Below are 24,618 nucleotides of genomic sequence, written 5' to 3'. Positions count from 1 at the left end.
AGTTCCAAATTTGAAAATGTAAATATACAATGTGATATTGATTTTTCTTATTTTTAACTCATTTATGTTCTCATGGTCATTACTAAAAGATGATTATGAAAACAGATGGTACAAGAGCATCTAAGGGATATCGTCTTAAACATTTTTTGAACCATGTGCTAAAATTAAAAAATTGAGCCATATTCATTACTAGTAACATATAAAAATAATGTTTTCTACTCTTTCAAAAAAAAATTCTATAAAATGAAGGGTTAATTACAAATAACTACCTTGTGGTTTGGTCGATTTGCGATGTGGTACCTGTGGTATTTTTTTTTTTTTTTTGCAAACACAACCCTATGGTTAAATGATATTTTAAGCAAACATGTTTTTTTTTACTTTACCAAATTTGGCCGATGATGACTTCGAAATAAAAAAATTTCAAGAGTTAAATGATATTTTAAGCAACTTTAATTCTTCAAGTTTTTAGGTTTGAGGTCATTTAGTTGTTGTTTTTTATGAGAGAGAAAGAAAATGTTTAGAGAGATAAAACTCCAAAAATGATGATTTTGAAAAATTAAGAATATGGTTCTATAGTAAATATGATACCAAACAAGTTTAATTCTTGAAAATTTTCATTTTGAGGTCGTTATCTGCCAAATTTGGCAAAGTAAAAAAACATGTAAAATTTTGCAACCATAGGGTTGCGTTTGCAAAAAAAAAAAATACCACAGGTACCACATCACAAATCGGCCAAACCACATGGTAGTTATTTGTAATTAACCCTAAAATGAAATATCAAAGTACTTTAACTTGATTTTTGACATAATAAATATAATAAAAATAATTTAATTAGATATTGTATAATAGTAATTAAAAAAAATTGAATCCTTTAAGACTCTTAGACCGTGAGACTCTAGATATTTCTTGGATAACCTAACATTCACTTAATTTGACATAATAAATAATAAATATAATGTAGTTAGATATTGTATAATAATAAAAATTTGGCCACCTTAAATTTGGAGCCCCGTGCATGGGAATTGTTTGTACTCCCTCCCCTTACGCCGTTGTCATGGAAAAGTGTCATGGATCCAAAAAAAAAAAAAGCTTAACCGTGTTCGAGTCGATTTATAAACGAATTGAACTTGAGCACGATGAAACTCGGCTTGAAAGCTTACGAGATGCTCGGTTATAGGTTCATGAACAAACTTGATTTTAATGTTCATGAACGGCTCATAAGAAATCTTGGTTCCATTATTTTTCTAATAATTGTATTTATGTAAAAGAGAAAATGTAAAATAACATAGTTTTATAGCTTTTAAAGCTATGTAGTTTTCTATTAAGTAAATTTCAAATAAACACAATTAATGAACATGATTGCGGAATTGTTTTTCAGAAAAGTTCATAAATAGAATTAACCAACTACATGCCAGCATATTAAATTTATGGCAGATGGAAGTAATTGCAATCTGGGATGGAAAATCATTCTAACACCAATTTTGGACATAGCTTAAACAAAGTAATTTTTGTATTCTAAACTTTGTACCCGCTTCCAAAAGTTAGCATTGTTGACAGCCCTCACTTTGTCTAACAATGACTGCTCTCTTTGCATATCCTCAGCTATTGTAATCTTTTCCCATTTCAGTTTCCTGATATTCTCTTTAAGTCGGATTTCAGTTGTACTGCACTTGTTGGAAACTACTGGGAATTTCACCTCCACATCCTTCCTGTAAACAAGATGATCCATGAAAAATTGAAAACATTAACACAAAAACAACAAAGAACATAAGACTTACCTATCGCCAAGATCAAAGACCCCGTTTTTCTTTATAATACCACCGTCTAAAGACAAAGCTCCTTCAGTTATGCATGGAAGAGCATGAAGCATATCAGTTCTGGTTTTATAGACTTGCAGGTGTGAAAAAAGCTCATAGAATAATGTCTCTCTAAGACCATATCCATTTCCAGTCACACATGCCAAATTTCGAGTGTCTATATTGATCATGTTTACTGCAAAATCAAGGAACCCCGTGGGAGATGATCCATTTGGTAACTTTGGCTTTGGAAGAGCTAGCTTCTTTTGTCGGTCACCATTTATGAAACCTCCAGTATATGGCCTAATAATGCAAAATAAAATATTATAGTCAGTTAAACATCTAGATGTGGTTCTATTATTGCAGGAATAGAGATAAAAAAATGTAGTCTTACCTCATGTCTTCAATACAGATAACTAGAAAACGGCCACTGATTTTCATCTGAGTCCAAGCTCCGAGGGCATGAATACCAGCCTTGTTGTTTATGTTGCCTCCCCTTTCATAAGTCTCCAAAGCCTTCACACCTTCGTAAGTTCTACACACTATTCCCAGCATTTTCTCTACTCCCAAGTACTCAGATAAAAGCCTGTTCAAAGTGCAGAGATTATAATAAAAACTATTATTAAGATTTAATTTGGTTCAATTGGTTGTTTGATACCGTATAAAAGTCTTTTAGATTAGGTCTGAATCATGTCCGATTTATTAAAAGAAATTGCACAAGATCGGTTGTATTGTATAGGCTTCAAGCACAAGGGCATCTCTAAAATTTAGGGCCAATCCGATTATTCATATTATTTGGCCTAAATGAGATGGTGTCAGTATCCCCATTCAAGTTGATAGTTAAAAATAAGTGGGAGTTTGGTTTTTCACTTTAAAATTGAGAGTTTTAGTTGTTTGGTTAGTGATCTCATGTTTGCTTTTTATAGCTCAAAGTAGCATTCTGAAAATAGTATTTATTATCTTTAACAATACTAACTCAAGTATGACTATAGACAGGGCCGGCTTGCCTTTAAGGCAACCAAGGCCACCGCCTAGGGCCCCAAAAAACAGTAGGGCCTCATATGTATTTTTAGTTTAATATGTTAGGACCATCATGGAATTATCCAAATCCAATATATATCTGTCAATCAAATCCATATTTTATATATACATATGTCTATCGAGTCTATATTTTATATATTTGTCTGTCAAATCCGTATTTTACCGTTTTTCAAAATCTTGCAATGTCTTTTTTTTCGAACTTTAAATGACATAAAAAAATAGTTATATATACTATTAAAGCACATGGTTTAACTTTATTATCTATTGAAAAAGAGACATTAAAGGACATTGAATTTAAAATTTTAAGGGTAAACTTCAAATAAAACCCCTGTGGTTTCACTAATTTTCAGATAAAGGACTGTGGTTTACTTTTTGTCAAAACGAGGATTGAGGTTTCAAACTTGGATTAAATCTATTAAAACCATCTTTAACGACCTGAAAATGAAAATTTCCAAGAATTAAAGTTGTTCAATGTCATATTTTCTATGGAACTACATTTTCGATTTTCGAAAATCATCTTTTTTGGAACTTTCTCTCTCTAAACACTAACTTTCTCTCTTTTTACCAAACATCATCTAAACAATCTCAAAATAAAAAAGTTGAAGAATTAAAGTTGCTTAGAATATTAGTAGTTCTTAAAATATGCCATTTTCGAAGTCGTCAAAGGTGATTTTAATAGTATCAATCGAAAAAGTCCTTATTTTGTTAAAGTTAAAAACCTCAATCCTCGTTTTGACAAAAAGTAAACCACAATCCTTTATCTGAAAATTAGTGAAACCACAAGGGTTTTATTTGAACTTTACCCAAATCTTAATTAGTGACACTACAACAAATATCATTTATAGCCACGGGTGAATTTGTGGCTAAAGTGAAAAAGTTCCGTGACAGGATGATTTAGCTACAATAAAATATTCCGTAGCTTGTCGTAGCTAGAAGTGGTGTAGCTAAATATTTAACTACGTAATTTAGTTTACTCGTAACTAATAACATATACATATAGCTACACAAATAAAAAAATATAACTATAATAATTTTATTTGTTGTAATGAAAATATTATTCCTGTAGCTAAATATTAATTTAATTAGCTACGAAAAGTTAAGTTTAGGATAAATTGTACTTTAGTTATTTATAACAATGTTCATAGCTAAAAAATCGACTTCTTTTACCACATGTATTTAACTTGTAGCAAAATATTAATATAAACAACCATGTGATTATATAAGGCATAGCTAAAACTTGACGTTATGGATTTGAAATTAATTTTTTAGTAAAAATTAAATTTTATTGCTTTAAATGAAAAGTAATGTAGCAAAATGAATTATGTATTAGCTATAACTTTTAAATTTGTAGTTGAAAATGAATAATATTTTTTAAGCAAAAAATGAATAATATTAAGTAAGAGAGTAGAAAGAGTAGTTGTTGTTGGTGTAAGCCTATCAGCTGTTGAATAAGCAGTGTTAGCACCAAAAAAAGGATGGATGGGAGCTTGATTGAGATCCAAGGGATCTTACCATCGTGAAAATTAATTTTTAATTGAACTATCAAACCGTGTTAATCGTAGGTAAATCATGACCATTAGTGGTAGACAAAAATGCTAAAGAAAAGTTAAATTTATATTCATAAATAATATGAAGCATCGTCTAAATAGAATAGTTTTAGAATTTTCATTTGTTCGAAACAATAAATATGAAAAAAGTAATATTTAAAACATACAATGCTTAAAATTAAAATTACACTACTAAATATATTCAAACGCACGTTATCTCCAAAGTGAATCTTCATATCCGATAAAGTCTTCCACACCACTTTAAAGATCTTCCACGGACTGCAAAAATTAAACAACTCCTTCAAAATAAAATATAATTTATTTTACATAAATTGCACAATTAAACCTCTTTATAATCAAGTAAAATCAAATACTCACAGCTTCAGTAGAAGTGTTGCCATTGTTGCTTGCATTTGGTTGTCCTTGACCTATAAGCATCATCTTGAACTTTTCTTCCCATTTTTTGTTCATCTCTTCAAATTTCTCTTCCATTTGCTTTTGAATTTCATTAACACGCTCATTTGCTTCTCGTACATGCTCATTTGCTTCATTTCTAGCTGCTTCAACTTGCTTTAAAAGTTCCAATTTTGTTGGTCGAGCACCAAAATACTCAGTGATACTTTTTCCTGGACCGTATGCACGAAGATAGCCATTCTTTTCTGGCCCAAGGACTTTAGAAAATATGTCATCATCATTTAAAGAATTTTTTTCTTCTTCACGTTGCTTCTTTAATTGTTCAAATTTTGCCTAACCTGACAAATTTAAGGTTAACACATAAAATATAAAAAAGAAAATAAAATCAAATAATATAATATAACAATAACATAAAAGAAATTCCTTACAATAACCTCTTGTGACAAAGGATCGACTTCTTTTCCTTTTTTCCTTTTATGCGCCTCAATAAACACATCAACACGAGATGGTTTCTTTCCATCTTTTTTTTCCTAAAAGTTAATTTAAATAAACTCAATTAGAAATAAATACAAATAGATGCATATTGTAAAGTTTAAATTGAACGTTACAATATTTACCATTTGATGTCTAAGTCGAGCATAACTTTTGGTTCCGGTATATGGAGGCATAGACCGCTTTGATCTGTTTGTCTTATTTTTCATGCTTCTTTCCTAAATAAATAAATAATAAAAAAACATTCAGATTTTTACACAAAAAAAAAAATCAGATTTAAGAATTATATACGCCAAAAACATTCAGATTTTTACACTAAAAAAAAGTCAGATGTGTTATTCCAAAATACAATTATTAAGGGACCTAGCTCTTATTTCCATAGTCCATTATTTCTAACAATTAATAAAGTAATTTTGATTTGATAATTGGTTGGATTTTTCATCCTAGAGAAAGCCGAATGGCCTACTGAAACATTCCAACTTTTTTTTATGGTTTGGCAGAAGACTCTGTCTCAGGCAATTCAATCAGAGTGGGAAGATTTCAAATTTAACCTTATATGCCTTTTAAATAATTTACTAACCAATGAATTGATAATCTAAAATTGACAAATAAATTTTGCTTAAAGTAAAAAACATTTTTCAAAAACTTAGTGAGGTTCAACAGAAAATATTGATGGCTACTTCAAATTTCCAAATCCAAATCGATTGTTAACAAAGCCTACTAGCATATTTAACAACAGTTAATAATACAGAATAAGTTACGAACCTGAAATGTGGCTTCGCTACAAAGATTAACCAAATACTTCCAATCGTTTACATCAACATGTTTAGGCTTGTTCCTTAGTTGAAGTTGATAGGTTGATTTTGAATCAAAATAAGTCTTCTTCATCTTATACCTATAACCTCTATACAAAGCTTGCATCTGACCAATAACATATTCTTTCTTTTGTTCTGGTTGTTCAAAAGTGAATTTTTCCTTGAGATTCAGAACATAGAAAATTATGTTAGTATCTATAAAAGTAAGTACTTTAGAAAACAAATAAAATTATGTAATAACAAATAACTATAATTTTACCAAAATAATTTTCCACATGTGATCAATAACATCATTGTCAATATCCTTCCACAGCTTCACTTGTAATGGACAACATGCTCGACTTCTTACTGTTTGCCCCAAGAACCAAATGAAATCAGTTGAGTTTTCACCAACAGCCTGATTATCTGCATCAAATTCTATGGATAACTTTTGTCCGCTATCTAATCCAATAATCTTCAAACAACGTGTAGGTCCTCTTGTCTTTCTTTTACTAGTCTTGTTAGAACCTAATAAAATAAAATAAAATCTCAATTACAAGGATGTGAAAATAGAAAAAAAAATGATAGCAATTAAACAATTAAAAATAAACAAAAGAACCTGGTGTGTTTTCAAGGCCACCATCTCCTTCATTAACTTGACCAACAACACTTTCTTTCGATTGATGAACCAAATGACTTGTAGCTTGTGCCTCATGAAAATTATTAGACTCAATACTGTATTTCTCTATTAATGTATATATTTCCATTGGTTTTTCCTTGAACTTGCTATAACTACTAAGCATATCTTTCACACCCTTATCATCTGTAATTTCTACAAGTCCATCCTTATTACTCACGATGCTCCCTGCTTTCAAGTAATAAAACTTATCTTCTTTTATAGCATTTATGTCACAATATTTTTTCAAATCTCCCACTATATCAAAGTATGAGATTAAATCCTCATCCCATTCTTTCTCCATCAAACTTCCATTTACATAGGCCCTATGAGGTGAAAATGTAAAATAGCCACCATAATGATATTTGATTATTTTTTGTTGTACCTGGAACCCTATATCATAATGATAACAAAATATATCATTAAAGAATACTATTCACTATAAAAAAAAATTAAATAAATTGACATTAATTATTAATTTACACACCTGTAGGTTGCATAGAAGTGTTAGAATGTGAATAAGGAGGGGGTACTTCCAACTCTTTTTGAACTTCATTTTCAAAATTACATCTAGAGATAATATCACTAACTTTTCGTTTTTTCAATCCTCCATGTCTAGGCATGTTAATCTCTCCTTGTTTTCTTTGAAAGAATACTGGAAATTATTGCCAAATAAACACAAAAAATCAGTTTATATATAAAAAGAGATAAAAGAAATAATTAACTAATTAATTTTCAAGATGAGATGGAGGAGATTGTTGTAGCTTTGGTATGACCTTCACAATACTGATAATCTTCAAGCGAAAACGTAAAAGAACAAAATAAGCTAATACTGATAAATAGGTATAGTGAAACATATTTGATGGAGAATTAAGAGCGGGATGTTTTTAGGTGTAAACAAATTTTCCAATGAAAATCTGGAGGGAGTGTAAAAATTAGATTTCCCACCAAATAATGAGAATGATACTGAACGTTGAGGAAGTGGTTGATAATGGGGGAGGTGGAAGAAAGATAGAGTTGTATTATTGTGAAACACTTTTATCATTTATCAAGTATAATATTAAAAGAAATTAATGTGTTTTTAAATTGTTTTTTTAAAAGTCAGTAAATTGATTTGTTAAGAAAAGAATCTGTGAATAGAAGATTTCCTACTTGGCCGAACTATCATTAAGAAATATTAGAAATAATCACCCAAAACAATTTAATCATTATAATTTCATTAGTTTAAAAAAATTGAAAAGGCATATCCTATCTAACATAGGATATCATTTTTTTTTTGATAAAATAACATAGGATATTATTAACTAATATATTATAATATTTATATGTCATTCACGTTTTTTTTTAAATAAAAAAATTCATAGTGTTGTTTTTTTTGGAGATCAGATTGTTTTTATTTTATAATAATAATAATAATAATAATAATAATGTATTATAATATATAGAATTGAAAATTATATATGTATTTAATATAAAATTAAATAAATCCAAGCTCAATTTATATTATTTAGGGCTGTCAGAATGTGCTACACACGATAATATATTTGAGTAACCTATAAAATATATGAATTAAGATTGACGTTTAATGGAAAATTAGTAAAAACTTTTGAAACTACTCCCTTTCAGAGTTCTAGTTCCTTCCATAACCTCCTCGCTGCCGCAATCGCTTGCTAGGGCTCCGGCATCCATTACCGACGGCGGAACCTGAGTCTTACCTTGCTCAACTCCCTGCTCACCTGTCACCCCGAACGACAGTCCCCTCCCTAAATTCTCGGCCATGGAATCGCAGATGCAGCAACTCACCATTGTAGACGACGGATTCGAATTCGGAATCGAAGGAGAAGGTACGCCAGAAGTTGAATTTAAGTTATGTTTGGTTGGTTCTCTGATTACAGACCGAAACTTCAATTTTGAGATTTTTAAGCACCATATAGCTAGCCTCTAGAGACCGGGTAGAGGCCTTACGATCACCGAAATTGGTGGTAGACTCATGCTAATTAGGTTCTATCACGCGTATGATCTGAAATGGGTGATGGAGAATAGCCCTTGGACGTTTGATAATAACCTATTGATCCTGTATGAATTGAAGGAAGGGAAATTACCCGCTGAAACTTCGCTAACTCACTCATTCTTCTGGGTTCAAGCCTATGGCCTTCCTAGGGGGCTTTTTTCTGAAACCGTCGCCCAGGCACTCAGTTACTTAGTTGGTGAATTCATTGCCTATGATTCTAAGAACAAGTGGTCCCACGAACAGAATTACATGAGGTTAAGGGTCTGCATTGACATCCGTAAACCTTTACAGAAAGAGAAAAAGGTGAGAAGAGCTGGGCGAAATTGGGAGACTATGAAATTCAGATATGAAAAGCCCCCTACATTATGCTTTATATGTGGACTTAATAGGGCATCTCGACAGGCACTGCGAGATTTTCTTTCAAAGTAAGGAGGAAGAACTTATTCGTCCATGGGACATCACACTGAGAGCTCCTGCTAGGAGAACGACCCTGATGGGGGGAGAGAAGTGGCTTAAGGAAACAGAGGGGAAGAACGCAGAAAGTAGTAATCAGAATGTTGAGCCCGTGACCACCCAAAGAGGAGGGAAACACCTGGCCGAGGGCCAACAGCACACCTCACAACATTTAGCAAGGAATTTTGGTACCATCATTTTTTATCAGGGGGTGCGTGAGGATGCTGGCTGCAGTAATAAAAACTCGGATGTGGGCTTCGAAATTCTGGAGGAAAGGAAAAGGAGGCGAGGCAGTGATGTTCTGAAATCGGACTATAGTGACAAACTGATTAGAGAGATAAATGTTCAGGCTATGGATGTCGATGGGACATCTATGATGATGAAAGAACCAGCAGCTCAGAACGAGGCAGATAAGGAACAGATCAATCCAAATATTCTACAAGGTACTAAAATCAAACCTTCTCAATCGGCGGACGCTAGCGTCTGCCGGTCCTGATGAAGATCCTTAGCTGGAATTGCAGGGACTTAGGCAACCCCAAGGCAATTACAATCCTCTCTGAGCTTATTAGAGCTCAACGGCCTGACATTATCTTCCTGTTCGAGACAATGGTATGCCAAACGAGAGTTGAATTTATCAGAAACAAGATTGGGTTTGATGGTTGCTTCGTTGTTTATTGTGTGGGTCAGAGTGGTGGGATTTGTGCTTTCTGGAGAAGACATCACGACTGTTCACTTCTCTCGTACTTAATTAATCACATTGATCTCACGATTCATGATCTGAAGAATGGTGATTGGCGGATGACTAGTTTTAAGGACCTGCAGGAGGTGGTAGACGCGGCTTGGACTAGCATTGAACATGATGTTGTCCAAGAAAAACTTCAGCAGATCCAATTGGCACTCGGCCTATGGGATAAAAAAAAGAAAGAAAGAAAGCAGGAGGTCTATAAAGGAGTTAAAGTTAAGATTAGAAGGGCTACGAAATTCAGTAGGAGAAAGAGAAGCAGAAATGTATGAGGTAACTCGCACTGAACTGCTCAGAAACATTTTGTAGGAGGAGGATCATTGGAAACAACGTTCAAAGGTTCAGTGGCTTCAAGAAGGCGACTATAATACACATTTCTACCACTCGTTTGCTAACGGGAGGAGAAAACAGAACCGAATTAATAGCCTGAGGAACTCGGTAGGGGAGTGGGTGTATGATGCGACGAGTTTAAGAGGGGTGGCTCATGCTTATTTTAGCTCGCTATTTTTTGAGAGCTACAGTGAGTGGGTTGAGGTGGTAAATTGTGTGGATCAATGGGTGACAGAAAGAGATAATAGTCGCCTTTTGTTGCCGTTTGTTAACGAGGATTTTAGGAAAGCTTTGTTCGAAATGCATCCTGAAAAGGCGCCGGGACCTGACGACTTCAACCCAGGCTTCTATCAACAATTCTGGAACCTGATTGGGGATGAGATTTTCAGAGCAGGATCTGAGTGGCTTGAGCAAGGTATGTTCCGTTCAAGCTATTCCAATTTATTTCATGAATGTGTTCCTTCTCCCTGTGTCTACGACGGAAGAATTACAGAGAATGCTAAACTCTTTCTGGTGGGATAGTAAGAAATCTGGCAAAAGAGGAGTAAATTGGATGGTTTGGGAAAGACTCTGTGCGCCCAAACGTTTTGGAGGCCTTGGCCTCAGAAACTTTACTGCCTTTAATCTTGCCATGCTGGCAAAACAGGGGTGGCGCCTGTATTCCAATCCGTCTTCGCTAGCCAACAGAATTTTCAAAGCTAAATACTATCCTAGAGGGGATTTTCTGGGAGCCAGGTTAGGGCACTCACCCAGTTTCATATGGCGAAGCATTAGGAGTTCATAGCTTATGATTAAAGAAGGTATTAGATGGAAAATTGGCGATGGGGCTGATATAAATGTGTGGAGCGAACGATGGCTCCGGGATGAAGGTAATGGATATATACAAACTCCGAGAATTGAGGGCTTAGAAAATATACAGTTAAGAGTGCATACAGACTAACGGTGTCAATGGAGGGTGGAGAGAGACCCCATGTAGATGGGGCTTGGAATATATTATGGGCTGCTGATGTGCCATTCAAAATTCGTTACTTTGCATGGCAACTAGCTAGAGGGTGCCTTCCTACTCGTGCTAATCTACAACGCAGGGGTGTACAGTTGCCGGTAGATTGTGTGGTGTGTAATGAGTCGTGCGAAGATGCGTGGCAACTTTTTATTGAATGCATTATGGCAAGAAAGGTGTGGCGCTTAGTGGGCTGGCTGACTCGGATAATCCACCTTACTAATAAGCCTCTGCCACCCTAAATTAGGTTACATGTGCAACAACTTCTGCTTGGTTCATCCTCGAACAACACATCATACGTGGAGAATCGGCTCTAATACCAATTGTTAAATTGTGAACTAATACCATATAGATATTGTAGGCTTTTGCCCAATTTTAACACCTTGGACCGCATGATTTTAAAATACATCTACATATAGAGGTAAACCCACTTTACTAATACTCCTAGTCACACTCTCTCCATTTTTAGTTTGGAATACAGCTCATTTCGACCCTTCATTACCATCTCTTGGGCCACTCTTTTGCTTAGGCCTTCTACCTCGGTTCTATCCCTGATCGGACTTGATGAGGTTTATTGACAAGTTTTATTATGGTTGTGCCACATGTTAACGTTACTTAAATGATAGCTCAAGTTCAGTGTGTGCCACGTGGTGAATTTATATTCGTATAGAATCATATAAGTAAATAACATTTAGTAACGTTTGAAAAGGGATCCAAAATTATATTTTCTAATATATAATAAAAAAACATTTATGGAAAAAAATTGATATATAATTTATTTATTCAAAAAAAATTGATATATAATTTATTGGTATAATACCTATATTTGACTCTTCAAACTAAAGTTTCAAAGTCAATTAGAACATTAAACTATCAAAATCATCATTAGGTCATTGATCTAAACAAAAATCATCAATTGAGTCACATTCTAATTAAAAAAAATCATATTGTGGCCTCATCGAAAATCACTTGGTTGAACAATTTCAGACCCTCCCATGTTGAATCAACGCAGATATTATTACAGTCTTTATCAAATAGTCACAATTTCTGATTTTAGGATACAATAAGACTCAATTGATGATTTTTTAGTTCATGGATTTTATTGATAATTTTATTAGTTTAGGGTCCTAATTGATTTTGAAACTTTAGTTTGTCGAGCCAAATGGATATAATGTCTAATTTACTAATATCATCATGTCAAATTATTCTGTTAAAAAATTGGTTTGATGAAGTTTTTTTGCTGATTTCAGCATTTGGCAAAAGTTCAGTGGTGATTTTCTAAGTTATTTCACCACCACATTTATAGGCTCTTAGTTTATCATCTAAAATTTTAGTTCCCAGAGTTGGTAGGTGCTTTTCTTACTTAGGAAGCCGCCAAGAAGTTCCAATAACTAAAGGGATGTGGAAAGGTCCCTTAGCTGGCATTTTGTTATAAGGGAGAAAAAGTGAGAGCAATAGGCAGCTTTTTGGAAAATTCAATTTCCTTCGCGGCAGAAGGGCATTACCCTGTGGGAACAGAGGAGTTGTTTTTCTATTTGCTTGTTTATTGGTTTAGTTTTTCTTTCTTCCAGTGTCAAAAAGTTCATTAACAAAAATTCACTTTTTTGTTCTCCGTATTGCTTGATATTGAATTAATGCGAAATGACCAAGGATTACTTACACTGATATTGAATAAATGTAAGAAACTACAGTATGTTAGCTTTATAATACACTCTGTTCACTAATATCTGCTCATTTTGATTTATTTTTGCACAAGAACTGCAAATTTTTGCTTTCAAGAAAGGCTTATTAGCAGGTTCATTTTTTTTGTGGTAACAATGCGGGCTAGAAATAAATTACACTGAATTGTGGTTAGTAACAGTATTTAAGCTAGCCTATGTGGATGCAATTGAACAACCTTCTTTCTACTATGTAATATGAATAGCTTCAAATTGACTCTCAAGATGAATTTGACAATGATACTACTTGTGATGACTTTGATGAGTGATGAATATGGACTGTGGAAACTTTATTCTTGATGGAAAAGTAGTTTAATCTATTAGTTAATAAACTTAGGAGTGGATTGAACTTTAGTTTTAATTTAGAATTTATTATTATGCATTATGATTATGGAAGAATTAATAGCTAATCCGGAATTTGTTTCATTGAAGAGTTTTGTTAAAGAGTGTTTTTTTTACTGTTGCTTTCTTCTTATTACAATGTGCATCATGGTGCTCAGCCTTGCACCTAAACCTTGCTCCTATGCTTGAGAACCTCATTGCGCTTTAATGAGCCTAGCGTGTTTTATAAATGACTATAGAAATAGACGAGTTTTTTGCAAAAACTGATGGGCATGCATATTCACATTGCTTATATTATTTTGTTAATGTATAGATACAACATAAGCATTGCCTAGGGGATATTACAAGTTTCAGAGCTACATAAGGACAAGTGATGCTTACAGAGAGAATTGCAGCTGATTTCATGTGGTAAGTAAGCTTATATTTACTTCATAAATCAGAAATAATGATTAAAGTTCATTTTTTATTAGATTAATCAATTTTTGGATATGAACCATTTCTTTCATGAACTAGTAAACAAATTTACTTTTATAACTTTTGTTACTACAGATTAAATAATGGATAAGAAATGGATGGAATGTCAAGATAGATTGAGCTATGTATATATCAAAGGAGTAATGGATTTCTTAGATTTTGCTTTCTCTCACACTATATTTGGAAGTGTCATCCCATGTCCTTGTACTAAATGTAATAATTTTGTACAAAAGGCTAGAGATGATGTTTGGGGTGACCTAATGATGAATGGAATTGTAAAAGGATATACTAAATGGTTGTATCATGGGGAATCTGATGATATAGAGGAAACCATTGATAATGAAGTACAAACAAACGATACAGACGAGTGTGATGATATATTTGACATGATTCATGATGCAGCTGGACCTACAATTATGGATACACTTTTACAAGATGAGAATGAGAATACAACTTGTAAAAAAAATCTCGATTCAATTGAGATTGACCAGCCTGTTCCACAATCTGAGCCTAATAATGAAGCTTCAAAATTTTTGAAGTTACTAGAGGATGCTAAACAAAAGCTTTATCCTGGTTGTGAGAATTTTTCAAAATTATCTTTTGTTGTTAAGTTATTTCAAATTAAGTGTCTTTATGGATTGAATGATACAGCATTTAACAATATCATGAAATTGTTTAAAGAGGCACTTCCAACTGGTGCGACTTTACCTACGAATTTTTATGAGAGCAAAAAAATGATTCGGGATTTAGGTTTGGGATATGAGAAGATAGACGCATGTGAGAATGATTGCATGTTATTCTGGAAGGATAATGCAAAAGAAGAAAGTTGTTTGGTGTGTGGTCAATCTAGGTGGAAAACCAATAGCAATGTAGCTAAGCTTAACAAGCGCGGAAAAAATATTCCTAAAAAGGTTTTACGTTATTTTCCTTTGAAACCAAGACTCCAAAGGTTCTTTATGTCATCTAAGACAGCAGAAGTTATGACTTGGCATGACAATCAACGAGTGGATGATGGAATTCTTAGGCATCCTGCTGATTCTGATGTGTGGAAATCTTTTGATGAGTCAAACCCAGGATTTGCTAAAGATCCTCGTAATGTAAGATTAGGATTAGCTTCTGATGGCATGAACCCTTTTGGCAATTTAAGTGTTTCACACAGTACTTGGCCAGTAATTATGACAGTATATAACTTACCTCCTTGGTTGTGTATGAAGGAACCATATTGCATGTTGTCGTTATTGATACCAGGACCTAAATCACCAGGAAATGATATTGATGTCTACTTACAACCTTTGGTGGAGGAGTTGCAAGAGTTATGGTTGTATGGTGTTGATACTTATGATGCTGTAAAAAAGGAAAATTTTTGTATGCGTGCTACACTTTTATGGACCATAAATGATTTTCCTGCCTATGCTTATTTGTCGGGATGGAGTACAAAAGGAGCTTTGGCTTGCCCTTCTTGCAATAAGGATACACCTTCAATTCGATTAAAACATGGTCGTAAGTTTTCTTACATGTCTGCTCGTCGATTTCTACATATTAATCATACATGGCGGAAAAATAAGCGATGTTTCAATGGACAAGTAGAGAAAAGACCAGCTCCTAAAGTATTATCTGGTGAAGATGTCTTAGCACAACTGAGTGTCCTTAAATCTACTACATTTGGCAAGTCTAAGAAAAAAAAAACAAAGTGATAAGGATGATAAGGGTTTGAATTGGAGGAAGAAAAGCATTTTTTTCAAGCTTCCTTATTGGAAAAGGAATTTATTACGTCACAATCTTGATGTAATTCATATCGAAAAGAATATATGTGATAATATTATTGGCACTTTATTGGATATTGAAGGGAAAACTAAAGATGGTCTGAATGCTCGTCGTGATTTGAAGGAATTGGGTATTAGAAATGATTTACATCCAACTGAAAGTGATGGAAAATTTTCTTATCCAACTGCATCTTATACTTTATCCCGAGAACAAAAGTGTAGAGTCTGTAAGTTTTTGAAGACCGTGAAGGTTCCAGATGGTTATTCCTCTAACATTTCACGTTGTGTAAATTTAAAAGGTTGCAAAATTTATGGACTTAAGAGTCATGATAATCATATCCTCTTAGAACAACTTCTTCCTTTGGCAATTCGAGGTGTAGTCTCTAATGAGGTCTATAATTCCATCACAGAGTTATGCATATATTTTAGAGAACTATGCTCAAAAGTGTTGAAAAAAGATATGTTGGAGCGTCTAGAATTACAAATTCCAATAACGTTATGCAAGTTGGAGAAGATATTTCCACCAGCATTTTTTGATGTAATGGTGCATTTAGCTGTTCATCTTGCCACCGAAGCTAAACTAGGTGGGCCAGTACAATATCGTTGGATGTATCCTATTGAAAGGTAATGCCGTAATTCTATAATTTTATATAACATAATTTTGAATTAAGGGTCAAAATGACCCCTAAAGTTGGAAGGGAGGGTCATTTTAGTTCAAATCGAAGTTTAGGTACAACTCAGTCCTGAAGTTTGTTAATACCTAAAAATTTGTTAAATTTGGGCTAATTTGTCAAGTTTTTTTAATATTGGGACTGAATTGATACCTACATTTTGATTTAGCCTAAACTGACCGTGCCTGCTAATTCCAATGATGATTTTGACCTGTAATTCGAATAATTTTATTCTTAAGAATTTAGCTTTACTTATATATTTATTTTGTTAGAAAAAAATTAACACACATATATAAATGCATTAATTTCTTTGTACAGGTTTTTACGAAAGTTAAAATGTTATGTTCGTAACAAAAGTCGACCTGAAGGTTCTATGGCAGAAGGGTATATAGTTGAAGAAAGTTTAATATTTTTCTGGCGGTACTTGCATGACATTGAAACCAAATTTAATCAATTGAAAAGAAACTCTGAGGGGGTTCATGAAGATTTATACAAAGGGTTATCTGTCTTTGCACATAATGGGTTTCCTTTGAATCAAGACAAGTCTAGATCTCTTACCGAACAAGAACGAAAACAAGCTCATATCTACATGTTGAAGAATTGTGAAGAAATACAATCATTTTTATGGTAAATCCTCTCATATGCTTATGTTATAAGATATTATATATTTATTTGTTAATACTTTTACAAAAAAAAAATTATATGGCATAGAAAGTAAGGAATAAAAACAAAATAATCATTTGAATTTTTAATGCTCCATTAACAAGTTATTGATAACTAGTTTAAACAATTCTATTTGCAACTATTGTTTCCATGATAATCTTTCTTTTTCTTCCCGACTTTCAAATGATAGTTAATTCATATGTTGACAGTGAATATGAGCAAGATAACCATAATATGGATTTAGATGAATGGTTTCATCATCGGGTGAGTTTGTAATTACTTATCTATTCTGAAAACTTTATGAATTTAATTTATCAATATTTTTTAACTTATTTATTTTGTTAACTTTGTTTTTTGATAGATTATGCAATTGCATAAAGAGAGGGATGCACGTGTAAATGAAGAATTATTATCTCTGGCTTATGGTCCTTTATATGGTATTCAAACATTCAAGGGTTATGTGATAAATGGTTTTAGATTTCATACCAAGGAACTTGAAACAAAAAGGTTGAAGCAAAATAGTGGTGTACTTGTGAAAGGAGTAATGGGTGACAAAATGATTGATTATTATGGAGTTCTTAATGAAATAGTAGAACTTCAATATTTAGTAGGTAAGCGAACTGTTTTATTTAAATGTGATTGGTGGGATGTTGATAACATTGGAAGGGGAATAAAGATAGATAAGCATGGTTTTACTAGTGTTAATACTACTCGTAAATTGGCTACAGATGAACCATTTGTCCTTGCATCTCAGGTAGAACAAGTCTTTTATGTCGAAGATGGACTGACTCCTAATTGGCTTATTGTTTTGAAAGGGCATTCTGAAAGTTTTATGCATTTACCGAAAAGTAATAATGAAAACAATGGTGAAGTGTTGATTGGGGGAGAAGCTTTTCAACAAGATACTCAATATACTTCAGAAGATTTTACAAGTCTATTCGAGGAGGATGAAGTTGTGACAAATTGGGATAAAGATGATATTGAAGCTTGTCATGATAATATTACTATCACTAGTAATGTTATTGAACCTATCGACTCTGATCCTGAAACAGATGATGAAGATTTGGTTTTATAGATTAATCAAAATAAAGAACCAGAACTCAAAACAAAAGGTGCGAAGTAGATTTGTGTATTTTATTGATGTAAGCTTAGTTGTACAATTGATATATACATGAACATATATTTTAAAAAATAGTTTATCTAGCATGAAATGTGAAATCCATGAAGTAATTTGTAGATACGGGTATATTCTTATTGCTAACATAAATTCTTTTGGATATAGAAAAGACATTTAAAAAAAATGCCTAAAGTGTGCAGTAACGAGAAAAGGGAAGGGTTGTTTTTAAGGCTTTTCAAGTGGGTGTCGTTTCAAAAGTTGCAATTGTGGTTACAGGTTTGGATGCAAAGCTATTGAGTTATTGAAGTTGTTGAATCTCGAGAGACAAGATTGAAATTTATTGATTTTGGATTTCAAGAATCTCAAAAAGGTAGCTTTAATTCTTATGATACAAAAACTTTACTTTTTATTTATTATTATTATTTTAGAAAGAGTTAGTCAATAATAAAATTATATACATTTCATAATTTGATGCATACCTTTTCTATGAAGTGATGTAAATGAGATTTTTTTATTTTATTTTACTAAATTTACAGTTAACAAGATTGGTTTATAAAATTTTAGTTTTTTCCAATTAATAAAACATATGTTATATGTTAAATATAATATATATAAGTAGAATTCGTAGCTAAATAATTCAATTAGCTACAGTATTTTTTATCACAGCCAAACAATTGTACCTAATTACATACAGCTATGAAATAGACTTGTTGAAGCAAAAACTAGTAAATAGCTATGAAAGTTCTATAAGTGTAGCTATTTGTATATATTAGCTACCACGATTAATGCATAACTAACTTTTGTAGCTGGTAATTATAAATATTGTTATAGATAAGTCATATTTGTAGCTAAAAATTAATTAGCTACAATATTTTTTTAATAGTTGAAAGGTTGTAGCTAATGCATTACGTACTGCTACAAAATATATTTATTGAAGCAACAATTGGTTAACAGCTACAAAATTTCTATATCTCTAGCAATTAGTATACATTAGCTACAAAAATAATTGTCATAGCTAACTTTTGTAGCTATAGATAACATTTGTTGTAGTGTGATTTTGCATCTCAAAAGGATAGAATAATTTTTCAATAAATATTAATTTTTATATTACATGAATATATATATATATATATTCATCTATTTTCAATTCTAAAGTATTTTTTATGTTAAAAGAGAGGATATTGCATATATATATATATATATATATATATATATATAATTTTACTTTTGTATAAAATGCCTATATTTTGTATCTTGCCTAGGGCCTCAAACAGTCCGGAGCCGGCCCTGACTATAGATATGCAAATCTTCAAACATCAAAGAGAAAGAAGGGAAAGCTAGTAACCTGTTAAGGTTATCGTTATCAGATCCAGCAAGAGTTGCAACTGCACCAAGAACATCCTTTGCAACTGAGTGCATTGGGAAGTTATGAGGATGACTAGTTTTGAGTTTGTAGAATAAGGAAGTTGTTGTTCCTTCTTGTTTCATTATTTGCTGAATTGTTTCTTCCTCACTATCCTTGTCTCCTGCAATTGCTGTACTAATTGTGCACTTTTCAAGACTCCCAGATAACTATGTTAGTAAGTAATTAACAAAGTGAGATAGATATATATTCAAAACATGAGAAAAAGAATTAACCTTCTAATTCAAGTATATCTTTATCCAAATCCTTATCTAGAGAAATCAAAAACCTTAGATTATCCTCGTGCTTTTTGATTTCGTTTGCCATGTTCTCGTTCTTTTTTCTGTCTTTTTCCATGTTCTCGGTGTATAAGTCTTCTTAGAAATATCTATATCTATTTATATATAAAAAGCTCGAACTCAAACTCTTTTCTCTAAGCATGCACCATTAAAAAACTTATAGAACTAAAAATTGACACATCTTTGAATTAATTGATATTAATGAAATTAATGGTCGTTATTAATTCTCTAAAAGGTTTTAGTACTTCTAACAGTTTTAATTGTCATTAATATAAACTGTTTATTAAGTGAATTACTTGAGAAATAAAAAATTCTAACAATCTGTTTATGTAAGAGTGCTTTTTTTTTCTCATATTCAAAACAAATAGACATGCATGCCAAGGAAATAGAGAAAAATCCAATGTTTTCATTTTAAATAATCTTAATAAATGAATGGAACTCAATATGTCGTTTCCTACTCAATGTTTGACTGATCCATTTGTCTTACATGGGCTAACCAAATGAAATGATGTTCATTAATATTTTGTACATTGATGTCAGTTTATATAGTTAATTCAAATATGTAGTCGGGCTTTCATGTGGCGGTGGTCGCGGATTATCATAATCGGTTATATACTACGATGGCAAGAGATCATATTTCATCTATGTTAATTTCAATTTGTTTTTTAGAACAAGTGATTTGTTTTTGTTTTTTGAAAAAGAAATAGGTGAGTTTACACTTACTTACAAAACGAAACGAAAGTAGCAACTATCATATTATAGCCTTAATTTTATAATATTAGAATAAGGTGAATCCTGTCAGTACACTTTTTTTTAGATTTGTGGTTATGATAAGGTCATGTTCGCTTTGTCGGTTTTTTATTTTTTACTGGAGTGTTACCGACAGAAATATAAACGGGTAAAATTTGAAATGAATGGATAATAATTAAGAGTGCGGAATGGTAGAGAAGTGTGAGTGACCATAAGATTGGAAGAAATTGGAGGAAAATTGATAGGTGCTGAAAGGGTTACATTGATATTTTTATGGCACAACATTGCAATTTACAGTGTTTGGGGTTCCACTTTTATATGTGCATATAATATTGCTTGAATTTGCAATATTTTTCTTCATGCTATTGCAAATATTTTGATTGTAATACTTTTGACATGAAATTATATATTTTTCTTCATGCTATTGCAAATATTCTTAATATGCTGAAACTAATATTAAATGTTGTAACTATTTTGATAGATCTTAAAAATAAAATACTGAATTTAATGATTTTAAGTTCTTATTATTGGAATTGTTTTTTTTTTCTTAGAAAAAAAAAGTTAATAGAAATAGATTATATTTCTCAAGGGGAGTTAGAGAAGAAAAACTATAATCTTCATCTTCTTCCTTTGCCTTCTCCTTTTTATCAATCTTTCTATATTTTATTGATCTACTTTGAGGAGGACGAAGGATCTTCCTTCTTCCTCCTCACACCGGGTTAGATTTCTATATTTTTTTATTGCTTTTTTAGTATGTGTTCATATATTTCATCGGAACTCCTTATCCGTCTGATTGTATCTGCTCTCTATTATTCTTTCGTTTATGCTTTTTTCGGATTTAGCAAGAGCGGAAATGGTTTATCTTATCCGTAGATCAATAAATCTACATGGTTGCAACAAAAAAAGGACTCAGATCCATATGTTCGGAATGGTCTAAAGAATGAAGTTTGGATTGCAGATGTCTTTCTACTGATTTGGATTAATGAGAAATATATTGTTATTTTGTGTTTTTTATGCCTTTGATGAATTCTTTTTGCTCTTTGTAGTCATTTTCATCCCTTCGTGGATATTATATTTATCTGTAATCATGTGAGGTTTTTTTCCTTACGTTTTGCTTGTTGTACTTCTCTTTTCATCTAATGATATTACAAGCAATTTCTCAAAAAAAAAAAAAGTTCTTATTATTGGTATTGTAGCTTAAAATTTAAAATACATGTTTTAATTTACCATAATAAGTTATCAAACACATTTAAATTTAATAAATGTTGAAAATATATTTTTTATTAAAGGAAAATATTTATTTTTAACTGATTTTTTTGGTTATCAAACAATGCCTCAATTTGTGATACATAGAGCCAATGCATTTTTCATGTAAAAAATGAGAAATTTGATAACTCGCAAATATAATTATTTGTAAAATGTGTTATAAATATTATTGAGCTTCATTTGTTTGTTTTTTCTTAAATTAAAAAATCTATTAAGTTAAAGTTTAAATTTGTAGTAATTTATTGGCTTAATACATACCCAGCCCCCTAAAGTTGTCCATTTTATTCATTTAACCCCTTCAACTTAAGGGACATCCTTTTAACCCCCTAAACTCCAAAAAAACGCTACTTTTAACCCCCTATTTTAGAATACCGAGATATAATGTTGTCCGTGTGCATCACGCGCGTGACACGTGTGTATCCTAAATTACCCAGCCCCCTAAAGTTGTCCATTTTATTCATTTAACCCCCTCACCTCACGGGCCGCCCCTTTAACCCCCTAAACTCCAAAAAAACGCTACTTTTAACCTCATATTTTAGACTGCCGTGATATAATGTTGTCCGTGTGTATAATTTGCTATTTTCTTTCCTACTTTCTTCTTTTGAAAGTCCTTAATATTGAAAAATTGTTATAAATATCATTTAGTCATCACTTCTCTTTCACTGTATTCTATACTTCATACCAAATCAGATTTTACCTCTTCCTTTGTATTGCCTTCCACTGTATCTATATACACTGTGGTCATAATTCATACAAAGTTAAAGCATTTTTTACAATTCCAACGTGGATTGAGACCAAAAAAGCACCAATTAAAAATTAGAAAGACACCAATTAAATCTTCTTTATCTCCAATGCTCGTACTTGAGTTGGAACTAGGATTTTTTTGGAGTTTAAGGGGTTAAAGGGTTGTCCCGTGAGGTGAGGGGGTTAAATGAACAAAATGGACAACTTTAGGGGGCTGTATGCATTTTTTTTACCGTTGGAGGCAAGAACTAAATCCTTCCACGCGCCTCCTGTGTTTGAGACACAAACGTTGACTAGGTCAATGCCACGTCGGATGATAGGGGGTTAAAAGTAGCGTTTTTTTTTTGGAGTTTAGGGGGTTAAAAGGATGTCCCTTAAGTTGAAGGGGTTAAATGAATAAAATGGACAACTTTAGGGGGCTGGGTATGTATTAAGTCTAATTTATTTTCATTATTATTAAGTGAGGAGAATGATAGGGATAGTCATTGCTGGTCCCATACAAACAACAGGGCCTTTTCGTGTAAATCTGCTTTTGAGGCTTTCTATATCAACTCGGATCATCCTCCTTCAGCTGATTGGAAGAGCATTTGGGACCTAAAGATTCCCTATCATATTAGGAGTTTTCTTTGGCTTGAGGCTAAAGACAGGTTGCTCACTAACGTGGAAAGAAAAAGACGCCACTTAGTGGAGGTTGATACTTGCAGTAGATGCAAAGGTCAGGCTGAAACTATCTGCCATACTCTTAGGGACTGTGAGAAGAGCATTAAGGTTTGGAGGGAAGTTCTTCCGGGTTATCTGCTGCCTAAATTCTTGGCCTATCCTGGTCAAGATTGGTTCATTGATGGAGTCAAAGGTTTGTTATTACCGGAGCTTGAGCATGGTGCCATTCTCTTTGCTGTTGTTTGTCACCAGCTGTAGCAGTGGAGGAATGCGGATATCTTTGGAGAAGGTGCAGTTACCTTGCCTAATTTGATTGCCCATTTTTCTAAAAAAATCAATACAATTATTGAAAGTTTTAAGGAGGAGGGTTCATCTTTTACCATCCAAATGAAGGAGGTTCGGTTATTAAGTTGGATCAAACCCGGGGAAGGGACTGTGAAGTTAAATACTGATGGCTCCTGTCTTTCAGATGGTAGGATCGCGGCTGGTGGAGTCTTGAGAGACGCTGGAGGTGTTTGGGTGTCTGGCTTTGCTCAGAACCTAGGAGTGGGTTCTTCCTTCACTGCTGAGCTCTGGGGAATATTCTCTAGGCTTAGGCTCACTAAGAACCTGTGTTTAAAAAGGTTGATTGTGGAATCTGACAACCTTGAAGCTATTAAAATTATCTCTGATAATAAAACCATTTGTTTATGCAGCCAAAATTTACTAAAAGGGAACAAAAGGTTATGTTCCTCCTTCGATACCATCAATTTTGGGCATGTCTTTAGAGAGCAGAACAGGGTCGCTGACCGCCTTGCTGCTGAGGGCCAGGAGAGGATGCTTGCTGTATCTACCTTCTCGTCGCCTCCTGACTTCCTTTATTCTTTGATTTCTGCTGATCAAGTTATGGTTAGCTTTCCTAGGCTAATCCAGGGTTAATTTTTTCTGGTTTTTTTGTTTTTCTTTCCTTTGCCTACCAAAAAAAATTATAATTTAAATTTATTTAATTTAATTTTAATCGATTATTATTTAAAATTTCTATTCTAAATACTTATAGGGATTTAATTTACCCATGCATCACACGGGCACGCACCTAGTTAATTGATTAAACTTTTAAATATTAGAGCATCAATAGTGGTGGTTAGGACACTAAATTTGACAACTAAACATTTGTAATCATAACCACTATTAGTAATAGGCCTAATACACAAATAACCCCCTGAACTTGTCCAAATGTTGCAACTGTCCCCTCCAATTTTCAATTGTAACAACTTACCCCTCAAACTTGTCCAATTGTAACAACTTACCCCTTAAACTTGTCCAATTGTAAAACACAACCCCAAATTACTGACATGGACTACAATTAAAGAAACACGTGAAATACAAAATTTGCAACGCTCGTGGAGTATGATAATCAGATCTTTGGTGTGATACGAATTCGGAGAAACTTTTTTACGGTTGCTTCAAACACGGG

General features: G+C 32.7%; 3 protein-coding genes across 3 annotated transcripts; 2 read left to right on the top strand and 1 right to left on the bottom strand.

Annotated features, from left to right (window-relative positions):
- Positions 1–1,492: 1,492 nt before the first annotated feature.
- On the bottom strand, positions 1,493–19,803 carry LOC136216778 (protein DEFECTIVE IN MERISTEM SILENCING 3-like). Its single transcript, XM_066003337.1, has 5 exons — positions 19,683–19,803; positions 19,390–19,579; positions 2,191–2,382; positions 1,779–2,099; positions 1,493–1,709 (listed from the first exon to the last, which is right to left on the bottom strand). The coding sequence occupies exons 1-5, from the start codon at positions 19,801–19,803 to the stop codon at positions 1,493–1,495; spliced, it is 1,041 nt and encodes a 346-aa protein (XP_065859409.1).
- Positions 13,661–15,524, top strand: LOC136217524 (uncharacterized). Its single transcript, XM_066004111.1, has 2 exons — positions 13,661–13,764; positions 13,906–15,524. Exon 2 carries the CDS (start codon positions 13,914–13,916, stop codon positions 15,522–15,524), a length of 1,611 nt encoding a protein of 536 aa, XP_065860183.1. The 5' UTR covers positions 13,661–13,764; positions 13,906–13,913.
- Positions 15,483–18,227, top strand: LOC136217525 (uncharacterized). The gene is made up of 4 exons (XM_066004112.1): positions 15,483–16,217; positions 16,583–16,891; positions 17,137–17,191; positions 17,289–18,227. Exons 1-4 carry the CDS (start codon positions 16,054–16,056, stop codon positions 18,000–18,002), a joined length of 1,242 nt encoding a protein of 413 aa, XP_065860184.1. The 5' UTR covers positions 15,483–16,053; the 3' UTR covers positions 18,003–18,227.
- Positions 19,804–24,618: the final 4,815 nt, after the last annotated feature.

This window comes from Euphorbia lathyris, chromosome 2, assembly GCF_963576675.1.
Source record: "Euphorbia lathyris chromosome 2, ddEupLath1.1, whole genome shotgun sequence".
NCBI lineage: Eukaryota > Viridiplantae > Streptophyta > Magnoliopsida > Malpighiales > Euphorbiaceae > Euphorbia > Euphorbia lathyris.
Note: the sequence above shows the minus strand (reverse complement) of the source record. Positions and strands in the feature narration are given on the sequence as shown.